Source organism: Camelina sativa, chromosome 17, assembly GCF_000633955.1.
Source record: "Camelina sativa cultivar DH55 chromosome 17, Cs, whole genome shotgun sequence".
In the NCBI taxonomy this organism is placed as follows: Eukaryota; Viridiplantae; Streptophyta; class Magnoliopsida; order Brassicales; family Brassicaceae; genus Camelina; species Camelina sativa.
In genome coordinates, this window is record NC_025701.1 from 10,301,036 (window position 1) to 10,318,535 (window position 17,500).

At 37.4% G+C, this 17,500-nt stretch overlaps 6 protein-coding genes across 8 annotated transcripts; 2 read left to right on the plus strand and 4 right to left on the minus strand.

Annotated features, from left to right (window-relative positions):
- On the minus strand, positions 103-772 carry LOC104759342. The gene is given in 4 exon segments (XM_010482284.1): positions 103-129; positions 182-421; positions 514-577; positions 579-772. Coding segments are annotated over 4 exon segments (525 nt in total).
- LOC104756538 lies at positions 2,612-4,296 on the plus strand. Of its 3 annotated transcripts, XM_010479142.2 has the most exons (4): positions 2,652-2,728; positions 2,823-2,902; positions 3,282-3,345; positions 3,924-4,296. In XM_010479142.2, coding segments are annotated over exons 2-4 (309 nt in total). In that variant the 5' UTR covers positions 2,652-2,728; positions 2,823-2,901; the 3' UTR covers positions 4,168-4,296. The 3 variants fall into 3 exon arrangements, with proteins under 3 accessions (XP_010477446.1, XP_010477445.1, XP_010477444.1); XM_010479144.1 differs by lacking the exon at positions 2,823-2,902 and having other exon boundaries at positions 2,612-2,697; XM_010479143.2 differs by lacking the exon at positions 2,823-2,902 and having other exon boundaries at positions 2,641-2,728.
- Positions 4,581-6,576, minus strand: LOC104756539. The gene is made up of 2 exons (XM_010479145.1): positions 6,315-6,576; positions 4,581-4,693 (listed from the first exon to the last, which is right to left on the minus strand). Exons 1-2 carry the CDS (start codon positions 6,574-6,576, stop codon positions 4,581-4,583), a joined length of 375 nt encoding a protein of 124 aa, XP_010477447.1.
- Positions 8,781-9,959, plus strand: LOC104759343 (F-box protein At1g11270-like). Its single transcript, XM_019238885.1, has 2 exons — positions 8,781-9,045; positions 9,076-9,959. The coding sequence occupies exons 1-2, from the start codon at positions 8,781-8,783 to the stop codon at positions 9,957-9,959; spliced, it is 1,149 nt and encodes a 382-aa protein (XP_019094430.1).
- Positions 11,017-11,651, minus strand: LOC104759344. The gene has a single exon (XM_019239368.1). The coding sequence runs from the start codon at positions 11,597-11,599 to the stop codon at positions 11,213-11,215; it is 387 nt and encodes a 128-aa protein (XP_019094913.1). The 5' UTR covers positions 11,600-11,651; the 3' UTR covers positions 11,017-11,212.
- On the minus strand, positions 12,161-12,760 carry LOC104756540. Its single transcript, XM_010479146.1, has one exon. The coding sequence runs from the start codon at positions 12,710-12,712 to the stop codon at positions 12,248-12,250; it is 465 nt and encodes a 154-aa protein (XP_010477448.1). The 5' UTR covers positions 12,713-12,760; the 3' UTR covers positions 12,161-12,247.

Here is a 17,500-nt window from a genome sequence, read left to right on the forward strand (position 1 = left end):
TATATATATATATATATATATATATATATATATATATATATATATATATATATATATAAGATATGAGACATCAAACCCATTTTCTGTTCACAAGTTTTTTTTTTAAGCTGATGTGATTTCTTTATGTTTCTAACGGAAAATAACAAATCAAGGCATTTTTTATAAAAGATTGTGTGTATACACTTAATGAAGAAGATTCTAAGAATCCCCGAACAGTTTTTGCCCCTTGTCTTACAGCACCAATCACCATGTACAATACTTCTAAGGACACCCGAACGTATCCATCATCACCAACCTTAACCCCGTTACTCAATTTGCACAAGGCAACTTGTATTCCCCTATACATCTCTACCTGTAGAATCACAACTCTATGATAGCCCGTGAAATAAGAATTCTCTAGCAAGAGGGCTTCGTATACATTCTGTGCCACACAAAAAAACAAGAAAAATATGTTAGAGCTAAGTAAAAAAGAGAAACACCAAACAACTCCTTAAACTAATCTTACCTTTCCACACGTCCACAATTGAGGGCAAACAAACCAATCGGTTGAATGGGAAGGTGATCAAGAGCTTTGTCGAGTGCTGAAATGTAGATAAGATTTGATCTTGTGCTTCATTAGACCAACACTTGGAGGTTCAGTATCGCAAAAAAAGGTATTGGAGTCCGGGAGTTCTTTTGGGATGCCTTCTGTTTTAATATGCTCTAAAGCTTCAGGAAGTGAACAACCATAGCACACATGACCTTTATATGCGCCTGTATCCTTCCCTAACATGTCTGGATCGACATGTCGGCATAGATACCATGCACATAGGGGAATGTATTCAGTTTCCCAACCACGGATAATCCTTATGATACTGGTTAGATCAGAAGGTCCATATGCCCAGCAAATGATGTAGAAGAGCTGATCTCGAATATAACCAGCCAAGGATTTCCATGAAGTCCTCCCCAAACGCTAGGTGATTGCTTAAAAAAAAAAAAAAAAAAAACAAAAAGGTCAAAATCTGCAGCTTTCTAAAGAATGATTTGTTGGGAATGCAGAAACATCTTGAAGAAGTGAATTGTGAATTACAATCTTTATGAATATGTTAAAGTTCAAGAGTAAGAATGTATACCGCTCTTGCCGTTCTCCAGATCAAAATTGTTAATAAACCATCATCGTTGAGCCAAAAAGGACCTCTTCGGTTAGTGCTTTTTGCTCGTTGACAATAGTAATCAGTCATGAGCAGGTTCAAGAGTTTAGGCTGTATTATACTCACTCCCACCCGTTTCAGGCGCGTCAGACACTTTTTTGAAAGCTGTCTAAGACCAGCAATAGGCCGTAAGGGGGGATCCTCTTCCATATGATGGACATTTTTCTTTTTCCTATTAACCATCTTTGAAAAACAAAAACAAAAATAAAAACATATGGAAAATTTTGAATACATACCTTAAACTTCATAGGAAATTTGAAATCTATACTAAATTTTTTTCAGTCTTTCAAATGTACCTTATGTATTGCACAAAATGACTATTTTGTCCTCAGTTAAAAATAAATACAATATAATTAAATTAATTCATTTGAAAAAAATATTTTTAAAAATATTGTGCAAACTAGATATTTGAAATTTTGCTAATTTTTTTTAAGAAAATAATGAATTAATTTATTATATATAATATTAATCAATAACTAAAAGATTAAATTCAGATCAAATAAATAAAATATGCCCTTAATTAATAATTAATTAAACGTTAAAAAATAAACACAAAAATAATTAAATTAATTTATGTTAGAAAATTATTTTAAAAAATCACTGTTTATAAATTAGATATTGGAAAATTTTAGATAATGATGAAGTAGTTTATTATGGATATATTGAAATTCAGATAAAGAAATAAAAAGGTGGTTTTATAAAGAGAATTTGTTAGAAATGCCCTTTTTGGGATACCCCTTTTCAAAAATGTCCATTTTTTGACCATTTTCATTTTTGCCCTCTTTTACACAATTACCCTATGTTAAATTAATTTTTAGAATTTGTTTTCTTAGGTTTGGGTTCCCAATTTATATTTAGAGTATAGTTTTTAAGGAATAGAGTTTAGTATTTGGGGTTTAGGATTTATAATTTTATTATTTTATATATTAAAGGGGTATTTTTAAAAATGGATACCATCAAAAGGTATTTTTGAAAAATGACATAGAAAAAAGGTATTTTTGAAAATCCCCTTTTATAAAACATAAACAATACGAAAAATAAAACAAAATATTTTAATGAAAATTTGATTATCTAAAATCAAACTTGTGAATAAAAAAAGTAAAGCTCAGAAATTAAGAGATGGGCTGAAAAGAAACGAAAATTTCTTAGCATTTCCGTGGTTGGATTGGATAAAACCCTTACCGGCTTGTTGTCGGAATCTCGAGAACTTTCCGTGTGTTGCGCTCGCTCGCCTATCACAGTGAGTGTGTGGTTTGCTCTAAGTGAAAGATTTGGGGGTAAGTGTTAAACAACCTAACCCAAAACGCCGTCGTTCTGGTTTGATGAAAAAAAAGAACGGGCTGCCAAACATAAAAAATGTGATCGATCATGAAAGATTTAAAATTGAGAAGGCCCAACTAAAGCCCATAATGTATCCTTCTCCCCGATTAAGTCACTCCCTCCATGATGGCCTAACCCGACCCGACTCATCGATTAAGTCACACAAACTCACAAGAAATCGAGAAAGGTACTTTGCTCAATCTTCGTTTCTCTTGTGGGTATGATCGCTTCTCTGAGTATTCATTATGTATTTGATTTTGTTGTCGTTGTGTTCGCGTTATGTGATTGTGTTTGTTCTTATTTTCTCCCCAGAATTTGATCTTCTTTGGTGCTGATTCTTAATTGAGCAAACTTGCTTCACTACTCTATTACACGAATCTGGATCTTAACAAGTTGGTTTAAGCTCATTGCGTGCTATGAATTCCAGAAAGTTTGAAAATTTGCTTAATGATTCTTCGCATTTCCTAGTTTTTTTTTTCCTTATTGTGCTGTCTTCTCAGTGCTGCTTGTTGTCATATTCGTTCTTCAAAGAGATTGCTCCAATGGTTGTGTTCGAATGTGCTCAAGATAGCTTTTTGTATTTGACTCTCTTGGTTTCATGGAGATGAATCTGCATACTTGTAGCTCACTAGTCTTTTAAGTCTGTTGTTCCCAAGATTATAGCTTTCTTGCTCCACATGAATATATAGCCTGTTTACAAGAAGTACTTCATGCCATTTGAGTTTCTGTTGTCTGGTGAAATACTTTAACTGGGCATTGCTTCTTTTTCAGTGGGTGATCAAAAGATGGGAAGTCAGGAGAATGTGAAACACCTCGAGGAATGCACTGTTTCCAAGTCAGTTTCTTATTTCACGTTAGCATCAATAATGTTTTGCTAGTCATTAGAAAGAGAAAGGAACATATGTCTAGTGGTACCGGGAATCATAGTTTTGTCATTGAGTCATTAGTTATGTTGCCAACTCTTAGTCAGTCATTTTCACTTCTCCATACCATCATGCTTAACCATTACTTGCTTTGATTTAGAAAAAGGAGTAACCTTAGCATCCAACTTAGTATTGGTGTATCTTATGGTGTTTAACAGTGAGGTTGTTGTTCTTCAAGATGAAACATTCTGAAGTGTTGAAAAGTACAATTCTTCTGGTGGTGTATAAAGTGTTTGTTTCTTAACTGTGATTTAGGAATCATGTTTTTGTCATTGAGTAATGAGTCATAAGTAGCCCACTCTTAGTGGTTTTCACTTGGTCAAACCATCATGCTTAACAACTACACTGCTTTGATTTGATAAAAGAAGTAACCTTAGCATCCAACATTGGTACCTAGTATCTTCTAATGTAAAAAACACACTGTGGTTGTTGTTCTTCAAGTTGAAACATCCTAAACTGTAAAAGTTTCGGTTTTTTTGTGTGACTGCAGTGCACTAGGGACATGGGTATTCTCAGTCCTAGGAGCATTGGTTGCAATCCCAGTGGGCATCAAACGCAAGTCTCTAGGTCCACTCGTCTTCTTTGGCACAACCGGAACAATGCTTGACATCATCATTGGTGTGAGTCAATGCGAGAGAGAACATGCAGAACACCAAATGAAGTTACTCCAAGACTCTCAAGATGCCACAACAATCACCAGCACAGAGACTGAGGATAGTTCTTCGATGTCCTAATCTTCTTGCATTAGTTTCAATAAGAGTACTATGATGTAATTTTGATGTCATTTACAAGTTACACTTGTTTCAAGATATTGTGATTATTCCATGTGCTTTGAGCAAAACAAAGACGCAAGCTTTTGATGATTTCGCAACCTAAAACTAAGAACTTATAACCCCTCTGAAACTGAAACTGTTACGATCATATTAAACTGAAAGATGATTTGAAACAATACGATATACATCTGAAACTGTTACGATCATCTATATTATGAATGGATCAAATCTTGAACTCCAATATCAAATGGTATACAAAAAAGGCATGATCAAAGTTCAAACCTTAAGCAACAAGAAACCATGCTTAGACCAAAGAAACAAAAAAAGAAAACCATCTATCTCACTAAAGGAAGATTCTGGCGAAGTCAAACTCATCAGACGACGAACCATCGGAGATAAGCCGAGAAACAGAGCGAGAGCATTAGGCAAATAGAACCAATCATCAGTTTCATGTCCGACTCTTCTCGTAGTCTTCGCATCGCCACAGTTAGAGCTGTCAAAATGGGCGTCCACGTCCATTTTGACCCGTCCAATATTGTCCACTTTTATTTTGGACAAATAGGTGTCCGTGTCCATTAACGTCCGGTCCATTAACGACCATGCCCACTTATGCCCATTTTTTTATGGGCTTTCCATGGGTGTCCATTGGACAAAAATATAACAGATTTTGTAAAATGAGAAAAAATTGTGTAATTAGCTTAGAACATAAACATAAAACATAAAAGATGGATCCAAAAGCAATGATAAACATCCAAACACAATGATAAACATCCAAACACAATGATCAACATCCAAAACACAATGATAAACATCCAAAACACAATGATCAACATCCAAAAGCAATAAAGCAAACACAATGACACACATATTTCAAACTCCTTCTCCTTCTCCTTCTCCTTGTCCTTCTTTGCCTTCTTCGAATGGATCAACAATCTCTTCAAAACCTCTAAGCCAATTTCTAGCGCAAATTAGAGCTTGGACATTAGAAGGAAGGAGTGAACTCCGATACTTACTTAAAACTCGGCTTCCAATGCTGAATGATGATTCTGCAGCTACGGTTGTAATAGGGATGCTAAGGATGTCACAAGCCATAGAAGACAGTTCTTGAAAACGGTTTGCATTGTCCTTCCAATACTTCAAAATATCCAAGCTCTTAAATGCTAGTTCATCCAAGTACTTGTCTAATGCTGACTTACCATTAGCACCAATTGTTTGGGAGATGTAAGCATAAAAGCCCTGAAATTATGATTCAAAACTGAAACAGCTCAAAACACAATCGATACAAAAACAAAGTAATTTGAACAGAATACTTACATCATATCCAGCACCAACTGTTTTGTTTGACTTTGAACTTCCAGCTGCTGTTTTTGTCGGGTTCTTCTTATAAACATCAAAAAGCTTCTTCAGCTTCTTACGCAAGTGATCCACCCTTGCTTTACTAGTTGACGCATCAAGAGTATTGAAGCAGTACTCTATATAAGTAAACTTCAATCTAGGATCAAAGACAGCAGCTAAAGCAAGTACGTCACTGTAATCCTCCCAATACTTGTCAAATTTCTCCTTCATCTCTTTCACCATCTCACAAATCACATCGTCATAAGAGTACTCTTGAGCTTTCAGCCAAGTTTCAATTTTCCATACCTAAACCAATGACAAATCAAAGTTAATATTTTGAATACCGAAATCAAAGTTAATACATAAACCAATGACAAATCAAAGTTATTATGTCGATCATAATCGGCTAAACCTAGATCTCAAAATCGAAAGAGAAGAAGAGAAGCAGATGGGTCTCTTAGTTTCGTAGTTTCGTACCTGAAATCGATGGAGATTGAAGGGAAGAAGATGGTATCGCCGGAGAAATCGCAGAGAAAGTTAGAAGAAAATGAAAATGTGTTTTACGATTTCTCCCAAATCAATTTTGACCTAGAATTGTTTGTCCAATGGGCCGCCCAATGTCCAGGCTGTCCACGCCCATTTTGTTCTTGGACTTTGTTGTCCAAGCCCACATAAGTCCGTTTCAATTATGGGCTTGTCCATGACCGGTCCATAATGAATTGGACATGGTCTGCCCATGGTCAGCCCGCCCACTTTGACAGCTCTAGCCACCGGCACAAACGTGACACCGATCATGGCTATAGCGATTCTGATACTCGCAAACGTAAAACACATATCGGCTAGCTTGTTGAGCTCTGATGCGCAGTAGAACGCAAAGTGGCCGTTCTTGGTCGTCTCCGCCGGATCCGAAACGTCAAAATCAGAAGCTCGTTTGCAGATTCCGGTGAGAATGGCGAGCGAAACCGCTATGAAGAAACGATCGTTAACTCGACTAGCCTCTTCTCTTCTCTCACGAACTCCATCTTCAGCATCCATTGCACTTTTTTTGGAATCTTGCAAGAAAAGAAAAAGATTGAGACTATGAAACGATGATTGATTAACAAAAAAATGTGAGAGAAAGGTTTTGGAGTTTGTTAAAGAGGGAAGGGGAGGAAGAGGGTTTTATATAACTTAACCATCGTTAAATTATTAACCATGTACAATGGTACTTAACTGTAACTAATTTAACCATGGTTTACGTAACCGTACTTGCTGTGGGATGACTGATGATGACTCATGCATGATAATGATATGGACTTAAACGAAGGGGTCTGACTTCTTTGGTTACAAAATTTCAATAACTTAGGTTACACAAATATGGTTGGTTACTAGAGAATTTTTATTCAGCTTGGCTCAATCAATTTAGGATATATCTGCATATGGTTACACAACTTGTTACTCCCATGTCGATAAGTCGATTCATATATTTTTTTTTAATAGCAAATCATGTTCAATGCAACATCTAAACAATAATGTTTTGAAGTAGTAGTAGTAGTAGTAGTAGTAGTAGTACTACTACTAAGCGCACACGAACCAGCGAAGGTAGAGAGAGATCATCATGAAGGTAAAACCCAATGAAAACAGAATACTGGATTCAACCTGCCTCTGATCACTTCGCATCGGTATCCATGGTGCCAACACCAACCATGGCAACGAGAAATACGAAATCTCGAGGATAAAAAAGTTATGAGCCATCCTATTCAACTTCGAAGCCCAGTAGAACGCCGCGTCTCCGTTGTTCTCTGTTCCCTGATCCGGATATGAACCTTCGAAACCCGCTGCGCGTTTGCATACTCCGGTTACTAGAACGAGCGCCACCGCTACGAATCTCTTCACGACGTCTCACACGTTGCTCTTCCCGTTGTATCTCCACTGCTCCGTCTTCCTTTGTCATTGGAATCTCGCCGGGAATCTATATTGGAGATTTGGGACGAAGATTGAGAGAGAAGAAAAATAAAAATCAGAATCGGGAAAAGTAGAAATTATCTATCTATGAGAGTTTTGGAGTTTGTTTAAAAGATGGGTTTATATAAAACCTAGCTAACCATGGTTAATATTTAATTTAACAAACGAAAGTTGAAGCAGTAGTAGTCTCATCCTATGACACGTGGAACTATAATAAGCTACAATTACTTTTGTCCTACTCTAAATTAGGATGGCTTTACTAATAATACTAATGTTATGGATAATTCAACTTAATAATATACTATATGTTATGTGTGAGAGAACAACTTAAGTAAGGAAAATTTTATGATTCACGGACTCAGCAACCTAAAACTAAAAGTGTTAAATTTCCATTTCCTTAGACCGACTTGACTTGGCGTTTTCCTTTTTGTTTGTTTGTTTGTTGCCATTCCTAGCTTGATTCGGATATGCTCAGCTCGTGTGTATATTATATGAAGCCCTGGGAGGCCGAGAAGAAGACAATGTATTTGATCGAATTAGAAAGAGACCGAGAAGAAGACAATAATGTTGTTGAAAAGACATCGCTCGAGTGATCAAAACCAAACCGCAAAAAGACATCGTCGCTCCAGTGAGGCATTGCTAGAGCTCATCCTCGTGAGGCTTCCTGTGAAATCTCTCGTAAGATTCAAGTCTGTATCCAACAAGTGGAAATCGACAATCGAGTCCCGGTGTTTCCAAGACCAATTTCTCCGTCGTAAGCAATCGATATCACGAGGTCCAGATGTCCTTTTGCGTATCCATTGGTGATGATTATAATAATAATAATGACTGTTTTGGAGTTTGTTTAAAAGATGGGTTTATGTACAACCTAACCATGGTTAATGTTGAATTTAACGAACGAAAGTTGAAGCAGTAGTCTCATCCTATGACACGTGGAACTATGATTCATCGGATGGCCACAATTACTTTTGTCCTCCTCCTCTAAATTAAGATGGCTTTACTAATGTTATGGATAATTCAACTTAATAATAATAATAATATATATATATGTGTTATGTGTGTGTGAGAGAGAACAATTTATTAAGTAAGGAAAATTTTCGATGATTCACTGATTCAGCAAACCTAAAACTAAAAGTGTTAAATTTCCATATCCTTAAACCGACTTGACTTACGTTTTCCCTTTTATTTTTTTTGTTTGTTGCGATTCCTAACTCGTGTGTATATATTATATCAAGGCCTCGGAGGTCCTCTTCTGTATTTGATCATCAAATTAGAGAGAGAACGAGAAGAAGACAATGTTGTTAAAAAGACATCGCTCGAGTGATCAAAACAAAACAGTAAAAAGACATCGTCGCTCCAGTGAGGCATTGCTGCTACCACTCCATGTTGTAGAGCTCATCCTCGAGAGGCTTCCTGTGAAATCTCTCCTAAGATTCAAATCTGTGNCAATCGAGTCCCGGTGTTTCCAAGACAAACAGTTTCTCCGGCGTAAGCAATCAGGAAGTCCAGATGTCCTTTGCGTATCCATTGGTGATGGTTATTATAATATTAATAATAATGGTTATTATGAAGCAGCTCCAAGGGATACAGTTTTGTTGGGGTCTTCCGTAGTTTCTAAGGTCAGGCTCCCTATTTCAAACATAATGCTCTGCCGTGGTAGTTGTGACGGTCTTCTATGCAGTTACTGTTCTCACACTCCTAGTGTCGTGATCAATCCCGCCACGAGATGGCAACGAAGTTTTCCTCTTTCCAACTACCAACAGCTCTGCATCGACATGTTCGAAAAAAAGCAGTATGGCTACCCAATGCATAATCTTGGATTTGGCAAAGACAAGTTCAGGGGAACTTACAAGCCGGTATGGTTGTATAATTCATCCGAATTTGGACAAGAAAACGTTACAACTTGTGAAGTTTTCGATTTTAGCACAAACGCTTGGAGGTATGTTGTCCCTGCTTCTCCTTATAGGATAAATTATGACAGTTCTCCTGTGCATTTAGATGGGTCACTATACTGGCTCACCCTTTGCGAAGAAACTAAGGTGTTATTTTTCGATCTTCACACGGAAACTTTTCAAGTCATCTGTAAAGCTCCCTTTCCCCGCTCAAGTGAACCTTTAAGTTATCGAAACTACATCATGTGCATCCTCGACAATCGCTTGTGCGTATCCGACAACAAGGGGCCAACCCATGTGATATGGTCGTTAGATTCTTCAGGCGGCAACAAGACATGGAAGAAACTGTGTTCCATAGATTACGTAAAAACTTTGTTTGGGGAGAAACCCTTCCCCCCGATGCTCCCGTTGGCACCAATTGAAATTCTGGAGGAGAATAAGTTATTGCTTCAAGATAGTGGTTCCTTGGTGATGCATGATCTCCATACCAAATCTTATGATTCAGTACTCTTAGAACCTGAACCCATTATTGAATATCCTGTTTCTTATTTTCAAAGTTTATTTTCTGTTTCATCAAACTAATCAACTTGTTTTATTTAGCTTCTTTTGTACCAATGTAAAACATTTTCTGCATTTGAATTTAACAACGGTCTTTAAACTATGCTTATATTTTGCATGACGAGGATACTGGTACAGTTGGGGTAGTTGACTCTTCTGAAGCTGAACCTGTTATCGATTCTTTGAAGAGGAGTGGTCGATATCAGAATCGGGAAAAAGTAGAAACTTGCTATGAGTGTTTTGGAATTTGTTAAAAGAGGATGGGTTATGTAATTGTAAACCTAATCATGGTTAATATTTAACAAACGAAAGTTGAAGCAGTAGTCTCATCCTATGACACGTGGAATTATGATTCATCGGATGGCTTACAATACGCTATTATTACTTTTGTCCTACTCTAAATTAGGATGGCTCTTTACTAAAGCTGTGGATAATTCAACTTTAATAATATGTGTTATGAACAATTCAAGTAAGAAACCTTTTTTTGGATAATTCACTGATTCAGTAACCTAAAACTAAGAACCCCACACATATCGATTTCTTTGTAAATTAGTTGTCATAAAGGGGTTTTCATTGAATCCTTCAATAGACTACATTAAGGCCTATTCTTAAATAGCTACGATTTAAAAAAACTGTTACGATCGATAAACATGGCGATAGTATCAATTAATATTCGGCAAACCTCTCTAATCAAGTTTGATAGTCCACTCTTAGTCAGTATTTTCACTTGTCCATAGTCCATACCATCATGGTTAACCACTACTTGATTAGATTTGAAAATAAGGAGTAACCTTAGGTCCTTAGCATCCAACACTAGTATTCGTATAATCGTATCTATAGTATCTTTATGGTGTTAAACAGTTTGGTTGTTGTTCTTGAGATTGAAACATTCTAATTAAATTGTTGAAAAAGTTCAATTCTTCATAGTTCATTCATTGATTCATGAGTCATAGCCCACTCTTAGTCGTTTTTATCTGGTCATACCATCATGCTTAACCACTACACTGCTTTGTTTTCACTTGGTAGATATAGTATATGTTAAGAGTACCATGCATGATGTAATCTTAGAACTTTACTCCAATATCAAATGGTATTCAAAAACTCATGTTCGAAGAAACAAAGTTTCAACCTTTATAATATATCCATGTTCAAACTAACGAAGACCCAAAGAAAAAAAGAAAAAGCAGAATGAAAGGTTTATAACGATCACTAAAACGACACCGTTCTAAATCGAAAACAGAGGAAGGAAGGAAGGATTCAGGGGAACTCAATCAAACTCATCCGACGACGAACCATCGGAGATAAACGGAGAAACAGAGCGAGAGCATTAGGCAGACAGAACCCATCATCAGTTTCATGTCCGACTCTGCTCGTAGTCTTCGCATCACCACCGGCGCAAAAGTCAGACCGAGCATGGATAAACAGATTCTGACTATCACAAACGTAAAACACATTCCGGCTACCTTGTTGAGCTCTGACGCGCAGTAAAACGCCACGTGGTTGTTCTTCGTCGTCACCGTTGGATCTGACAGGTCGAAATCAGAAGCTCGTTTGCAGATTCCGGTGAAAATGACGAGCGAAACCGCTATGAAGAAACGATCGTTAACTCGACTAGTCTCTTCTCTTCTCTCACGACCTCCATCATGGTCATCATCAACCTCCATTGCGATCAGAATCTTGCGAAAGCTTTTGAAACGATGAGAAAAAACAAAAACAAAAAAGATCAGAATCGGGAAAAAGTGAGAAAATTGTGTCTGATGGGTTTTGGAGTTTGTTAAAGAGAGGGAAAAAGAGGGGTTTATCTAACCTAACCATAGTTAAATTTTTAACCATGAACCATGGTTTATTTTTAACCGTACGTTTTCTAACCGTGGTTTGTGTTTTATTAACCGTACGTGCCAAGTTTTCTAAATATGGACTTTACGAATATTTGGTTACTGTAAAACTATGTTTTCTTGAAATACTACTGCTTACATAACCCAAAATAAAATAAAAAAATACTACTGGTAACAAAAATATCGATGGTTCCTAGAAATTTTATTCAGCTTATATCATTAATAAACCATACGACTATCACTATCGTTTAATTATATTGTTACATAAATCTAAAAATTAGTAACTAGTCTGATAAAGGAAAGTTAAAGCAGGTTGCCTCATCTAACGACACGTGGAACGTTGTATTGATCGGAAATACGCTAAGATAACTTTTTTCTTGATCAAACTAGTAACTCCGATGTCAATTCATCTACTTTATTTTTAAGCAATTCATGATCATACTAACATGGAATCAAGTCATGCAAACATCGATCGAATCAAGAAACAGTGATGTTCAAAAACACAAAACCCAAAGAAAAAGAAAAAAAAGCACAGTTCCAACTTCCAAAGAGAAAACGATGGAAAGCAGCGAACCAGCGAAGGTAAGCGGAGAAACAGAGCGAGACCGACAAGCAGATGAAACCCACAACGAGCTGAACATCGCAGTCTCGTCTAAGACTTCGCATCCGTCGTGCCATCACCACCGTCGCGAAAACGATCTGTGTGATCACAATCATACAAGAAATCTCCGCCATCCTGTTAAACTTCTTAGCCCAGTAGAACGCCACGTGGTCTCCGTTCTCTGTTCCCGAACCGTCGAGACCAGTCACTCGTTTGCAGACTCCGGCGGAAAGATTGAGCGAGACAGCGACGAAGAAACGGGCGGTCAATCTACCATGCTCTTTACGTCTCTCACGTAGCTCTTCACGTCTCTCATCAACAACTCCTCCATCACCATCCATTTGCGATCTGAATCTTGCGAGCAGAGATTAGGAAAAGCGTAGAATAGGTTTTTGTTTTGGAGTTTGTTAACCATGGTTTAACTATTGACTATGGTTTATAGTTTACTATGCGTTTGGCGTGAGTGGTGATGATGACCTGGCAAAGACCTGACCTTTTTCTTTGGTCAAAGCTAACATTGGGGTTGAACCTTTGGGTAAAAAACCTTAATGCGATAAAGTTACATGACAAAAATTTTACCGAAAGGTTTAAACTTCCCCTTTTTTAACCAATGGTAAGTTAAAAGTTTAAAATAGCTGCCTCATCTTATGTCACGTGGAATGTTGATTAATCGGATGGCTTATAATATTACGTTGCAGTTACTTTTTCGGTCTGACTCTAAAATTGCGTAAGATTTTATACTAAAGAAGAAGCGTTTTGATGGTTCAGATCAAATAGACTACAATGATGCCTTTTTTCTTGAATCGATTTGGAGCTAATACGATTTAAACCTACTATTACGAGATCATTAATATTAAGCAAAACGTCCAATCAAGAAACCATAATTGTTCAACAACACAAAGCAAAGAACACAACGAAAAAAAAAGCAGATAGAGATAAGATCGCACGTAAGCAACGGCGATGGTTTCACTCACTAAACGACACAGTTACTACACATAGGAGAAAAAAAGAGATTCGGATGACGTGGAACGGTGGAAGAACTCAGAGTCAGTAATGACTCAACACTCACCGGACGATTAACAAGCGAAGAAAAGGAGCGAGGCGGCTATCAAACAAACAACACCCAACAGAAGCTGTGCGTCGCACTCTACTCGTGTCTTCTTCATGCGTTCAAGCGCCCGCGGAGCACAAAGGATTCTGCAAACCACAAACGTGAAACACAGATGCGCCCACAGGTTGAACTCTAACGCCCAGGAATACGTCGTCGGGTTTGGACCTGGACGAGCTACTTGTTTGCATACTTTTGTCAAAAGCTCAAGCAACCCCGCGACGACGAAACGACCGGCCATCCGAAGAACCTCTTCACGTTCCTCATCACGAGTCGCTTCACATGTCTCATTAACAACTCCTCCTCCATTCATGGCGATCGAGATCTTGCAGGAAGAATCAAGATTTGAGAAGATGATTGTGTTGAAGGGGTTTTGGAGTTTTTGTTTTCTTTTTGACGTCCAGTTTTGGAGTTTTATAAGCATAATAAAGTGTTTATGAAAATCTAACCATGGTTAAAAGTTTGACCGTGAACCGTGGTTGTCATAATAACCGTACGTTTTCTGACGGGCGTGAGTGGTGATGACCTGGACCTCTTTTGGTCACAGTAAAATGGATCTTATGAAATACCGGTTAGGCAATTCCTTGTTGCTGAACCGGAAATTCGATACTTGCTTTGCTTGGGTAAATTTATGATCTCTGCGTTACCATTAGGGAAAAATATGGACATGGTTTAGTAATATCTAAATCATTTGATATAAGAATATTCACTCATCAAAACTACATTTTATGTAAGTGATTTTAGAAGAAAACTTTGTTTTTACTGATTTTTAAATCACTTATAAATTATGAGGTCATTTGGCATCTGAAATTCCCATAACCCCTTTTACCAAACAAAATTGCCTCATCTCATGACATGTGAAACGATAGATTTTTATTGGATGGATTATAATGTCGTCACAGTCGACTCCAATATATATTTAATTATAACGTTTTAGCGACCAATCTAAGCTACAACATGTGTAGTTAGTTCGATATGTGATTTTTTTTCATTTTCTCAATCTTTTTGCTACATGAAACTATTTAAGGATCAAGTTATAAACTAAAAACATATAAATTAAAACCAACAGCTATATATATCATCGGATGAGACCACACGCTAACATTATAGTACAATAAGGCAAAGCACATCACAAACACAAAAGATTGAATTAAAAAAATACAGATATTAATGAACTTATTACATAAAATTATTGATTCATAATCTCATCCAACGATGATATCCACCTAACACAACAGAGATCACATAGAGAAACAGAGAGTTAGCAGAAGTAACAGCCCTTCAATGAGAGAGGAACCATAAAGGAACCAAGACGGCCACAAGTTAACAAACATGGCGCACTTGCCCGAAATCGACATGCAGAGCATAGCGACCATCCCTAGCGTGAAGGAGGCTCTTTCGCCTCTCCGCGTCCAATCCACTACGTAAACTGCACGCGACCAGGCTTGAACTAATGCCGCCGCTAGAGCAAACACGAACGCTGAGTTACTGAACATCCAGAAACTCTTTATAGCTACTTGTCTGACTCGAAATTCCGCTTCTGTCATCATCTCCGGTTTTGGACACGATGCGTTGAGGACATTTGGTGGATAGAGAATTGGTCTGAGAGTGTTGAACATGACGTTGAGTGCTATCATCATAATAAGAAGTGGTCGAGGACGGTACTGACGAACACCATCCATTTCTTGAGTTTTTATCAACAAAAAAAAATTCAAGGAAATATAAAGAATGGAAATTTCAAGAAGAAAATGTGAGATTTTGTAGTATGTTAAGAGGAATGGGGTTTATGAGTTTATCTAACCTGCCATAATTGACTTTGGGGGGTAATAGTTTCCTAACATAATAGTTTGTTTCTACATTGTCAGAGCCTTTACAAGTTCTATGTTGGCTAATAAAGAGGATGTTGTAGATATGAGTGCCACTTGCACTATTTAATAGTCATGTGTAGGATTGGTTTATTGAAGTTTTGGTTACATATTTAATTTACATGTACGGTCATTGATCCTCCTAGGAATGGCGAGGCCAATCAAGTTGAGTCCAATAACATCCGGTTAGTTAAACCGGCATGTAAGCTTTCGGTTGGTCGTTTGGCAAGGAAAATATGTAAGAAGAATAAGAAGAAGACGTCAACTCTGATGACAACATGTGCTCAATTTGTTTGGAGGGGTTTGAAAACGGAGAAATAGTCGTGACCTTACCTTGTGGACATGAGTTTGACGATAGTTTGCATTGTGAATTGAAGTGGTTTTTGATCAATCATGTTTGTCCATTGTATCGTTTCGATCGAGTTGCCATGTCAAGAGATGACTAATACTATAATGAGGTACAAGTTAAAGGGGTAGTGATTGAGATGACTACCTCTATCTCAATTTTGGGTTATATCTAGAGGTAGTGTTTTTAATTAAGCTAATCACTTTTGACGACACTTTGTATTGATACCTTGAGACTCGCAAACCAGCTTGTGTTTACGCCCTTCAATTTCGTTACCGTAGTGTATTTATCCTAACACTCAAGAAACTAAATTATATTTCTGCATCTCCTTTTTTTCTCTTTAAACAGAGTGAAAGATCAATGTAACGTTGTGCATACGAGATTCTCCTGATTTGATATTTTCGTGTCTAATAAAAATTCTCTTTTTCAATTATTTATTCAGAACCAAAAGAGAACCAAAACAATAACCGGGAATTGAACTTGAACTGCTAGAGAAATAACTAAAAGTAATAAAACATAGTTTTTAAACCGAAAGGAGAACCAAAACAATAACCGGAAATTAAACTTAAACCAGAAACAGAAAACCACAACTAACCAAAGACTCTTAAGCTAAGCCTAGGCATGAAGCTTGACGGAGCGAAAGGAGGAGTAGAGGAAGAACAAAAACATGACTCCAGCTTCAACGAAAAAGAGACCAGCGAGAAACGTGTCTGATGGACTCAGCAGCCTAATGAGAACCAGACACAAAAACGATAGAAGCGTTGAGAGGTAAGCCACCTTGATAAGGACGATGGACACTCGCTCGTCTCGGAGTAGAACCCTACCAGCTGGCAACGGAGTTCCGTTGACCAGAACGTACAACGCCGCGAGAGAAGAGACGAGGCCTAGAATGTTCAACGGCCATAAACACTGAGATGCTATCTTGATGGCTCGAAACGTCGTCGGAGTCATCCCCGGAGCTGGATTTGTTGGGTTGAGACCGACCGGTGAGGAGAGATGTAGCATGACAGTGATGGAGACGATGAACAGCGCTGGACTCATCAATCGAATCCGATTCTCCAGTGCTGCAACTTGACGACGGTGAACATCCATGTCTCACTGAATCTTTGAGAGCAAACTGTGAATATATAAACGAAGAGAGATCTTTAGACTGAAAAGTTTCATTTTGGTGATTACATTAGAGGCTCCTCTTATACAACACAGAGGAACTTTCTAGAATATGGAACACTCTAGAATCATAACATGTGTCAGCTATCTACTCACATAGAGAAGTAATCGTAACGGTCTGATAGTACTAGCTAGCTAGCTCACCGCTCTCTCCAGCTGGTTTCCACACTTTCGTGGTCTCCTTCCTCTGTACGATAGTTTTGTCCTTTTGTTTGAGTAGGAGGATGAACTTGGTGGGCTGCTGGACTATTTCTGATTTCTGTTTTTGGACCTGAAGTGGTATTTAGGCTGAGCCCACAGCACTTTTATTGTGTTATATTTGTTGCATACTCTCTCACAAAGGAGAAAAAGTTTCATATTATTATTATCTCTTGAATCTTTGGTTATTAAAGTGTTTACGTGGTCAATGCATTTATTTTGGTTTTGTAACCTTTTGGTTTGTTTAGTTTTGTACTGTGGTTCAGATATAAAAAAGTAAACTTATAGTTCCCACAATGTTTAGTTCTCTTCTAAGTAATATGACAGCTTTAAAATTAAAAAACCTTAAGATGATCATGAAATGTCGCATAGAGTTTTAATCCAAAAACACTTTTTTTTTTTTTTTTTTTTTTTTTTTATAAATCAGTTCTAAAAAAAGTATTGA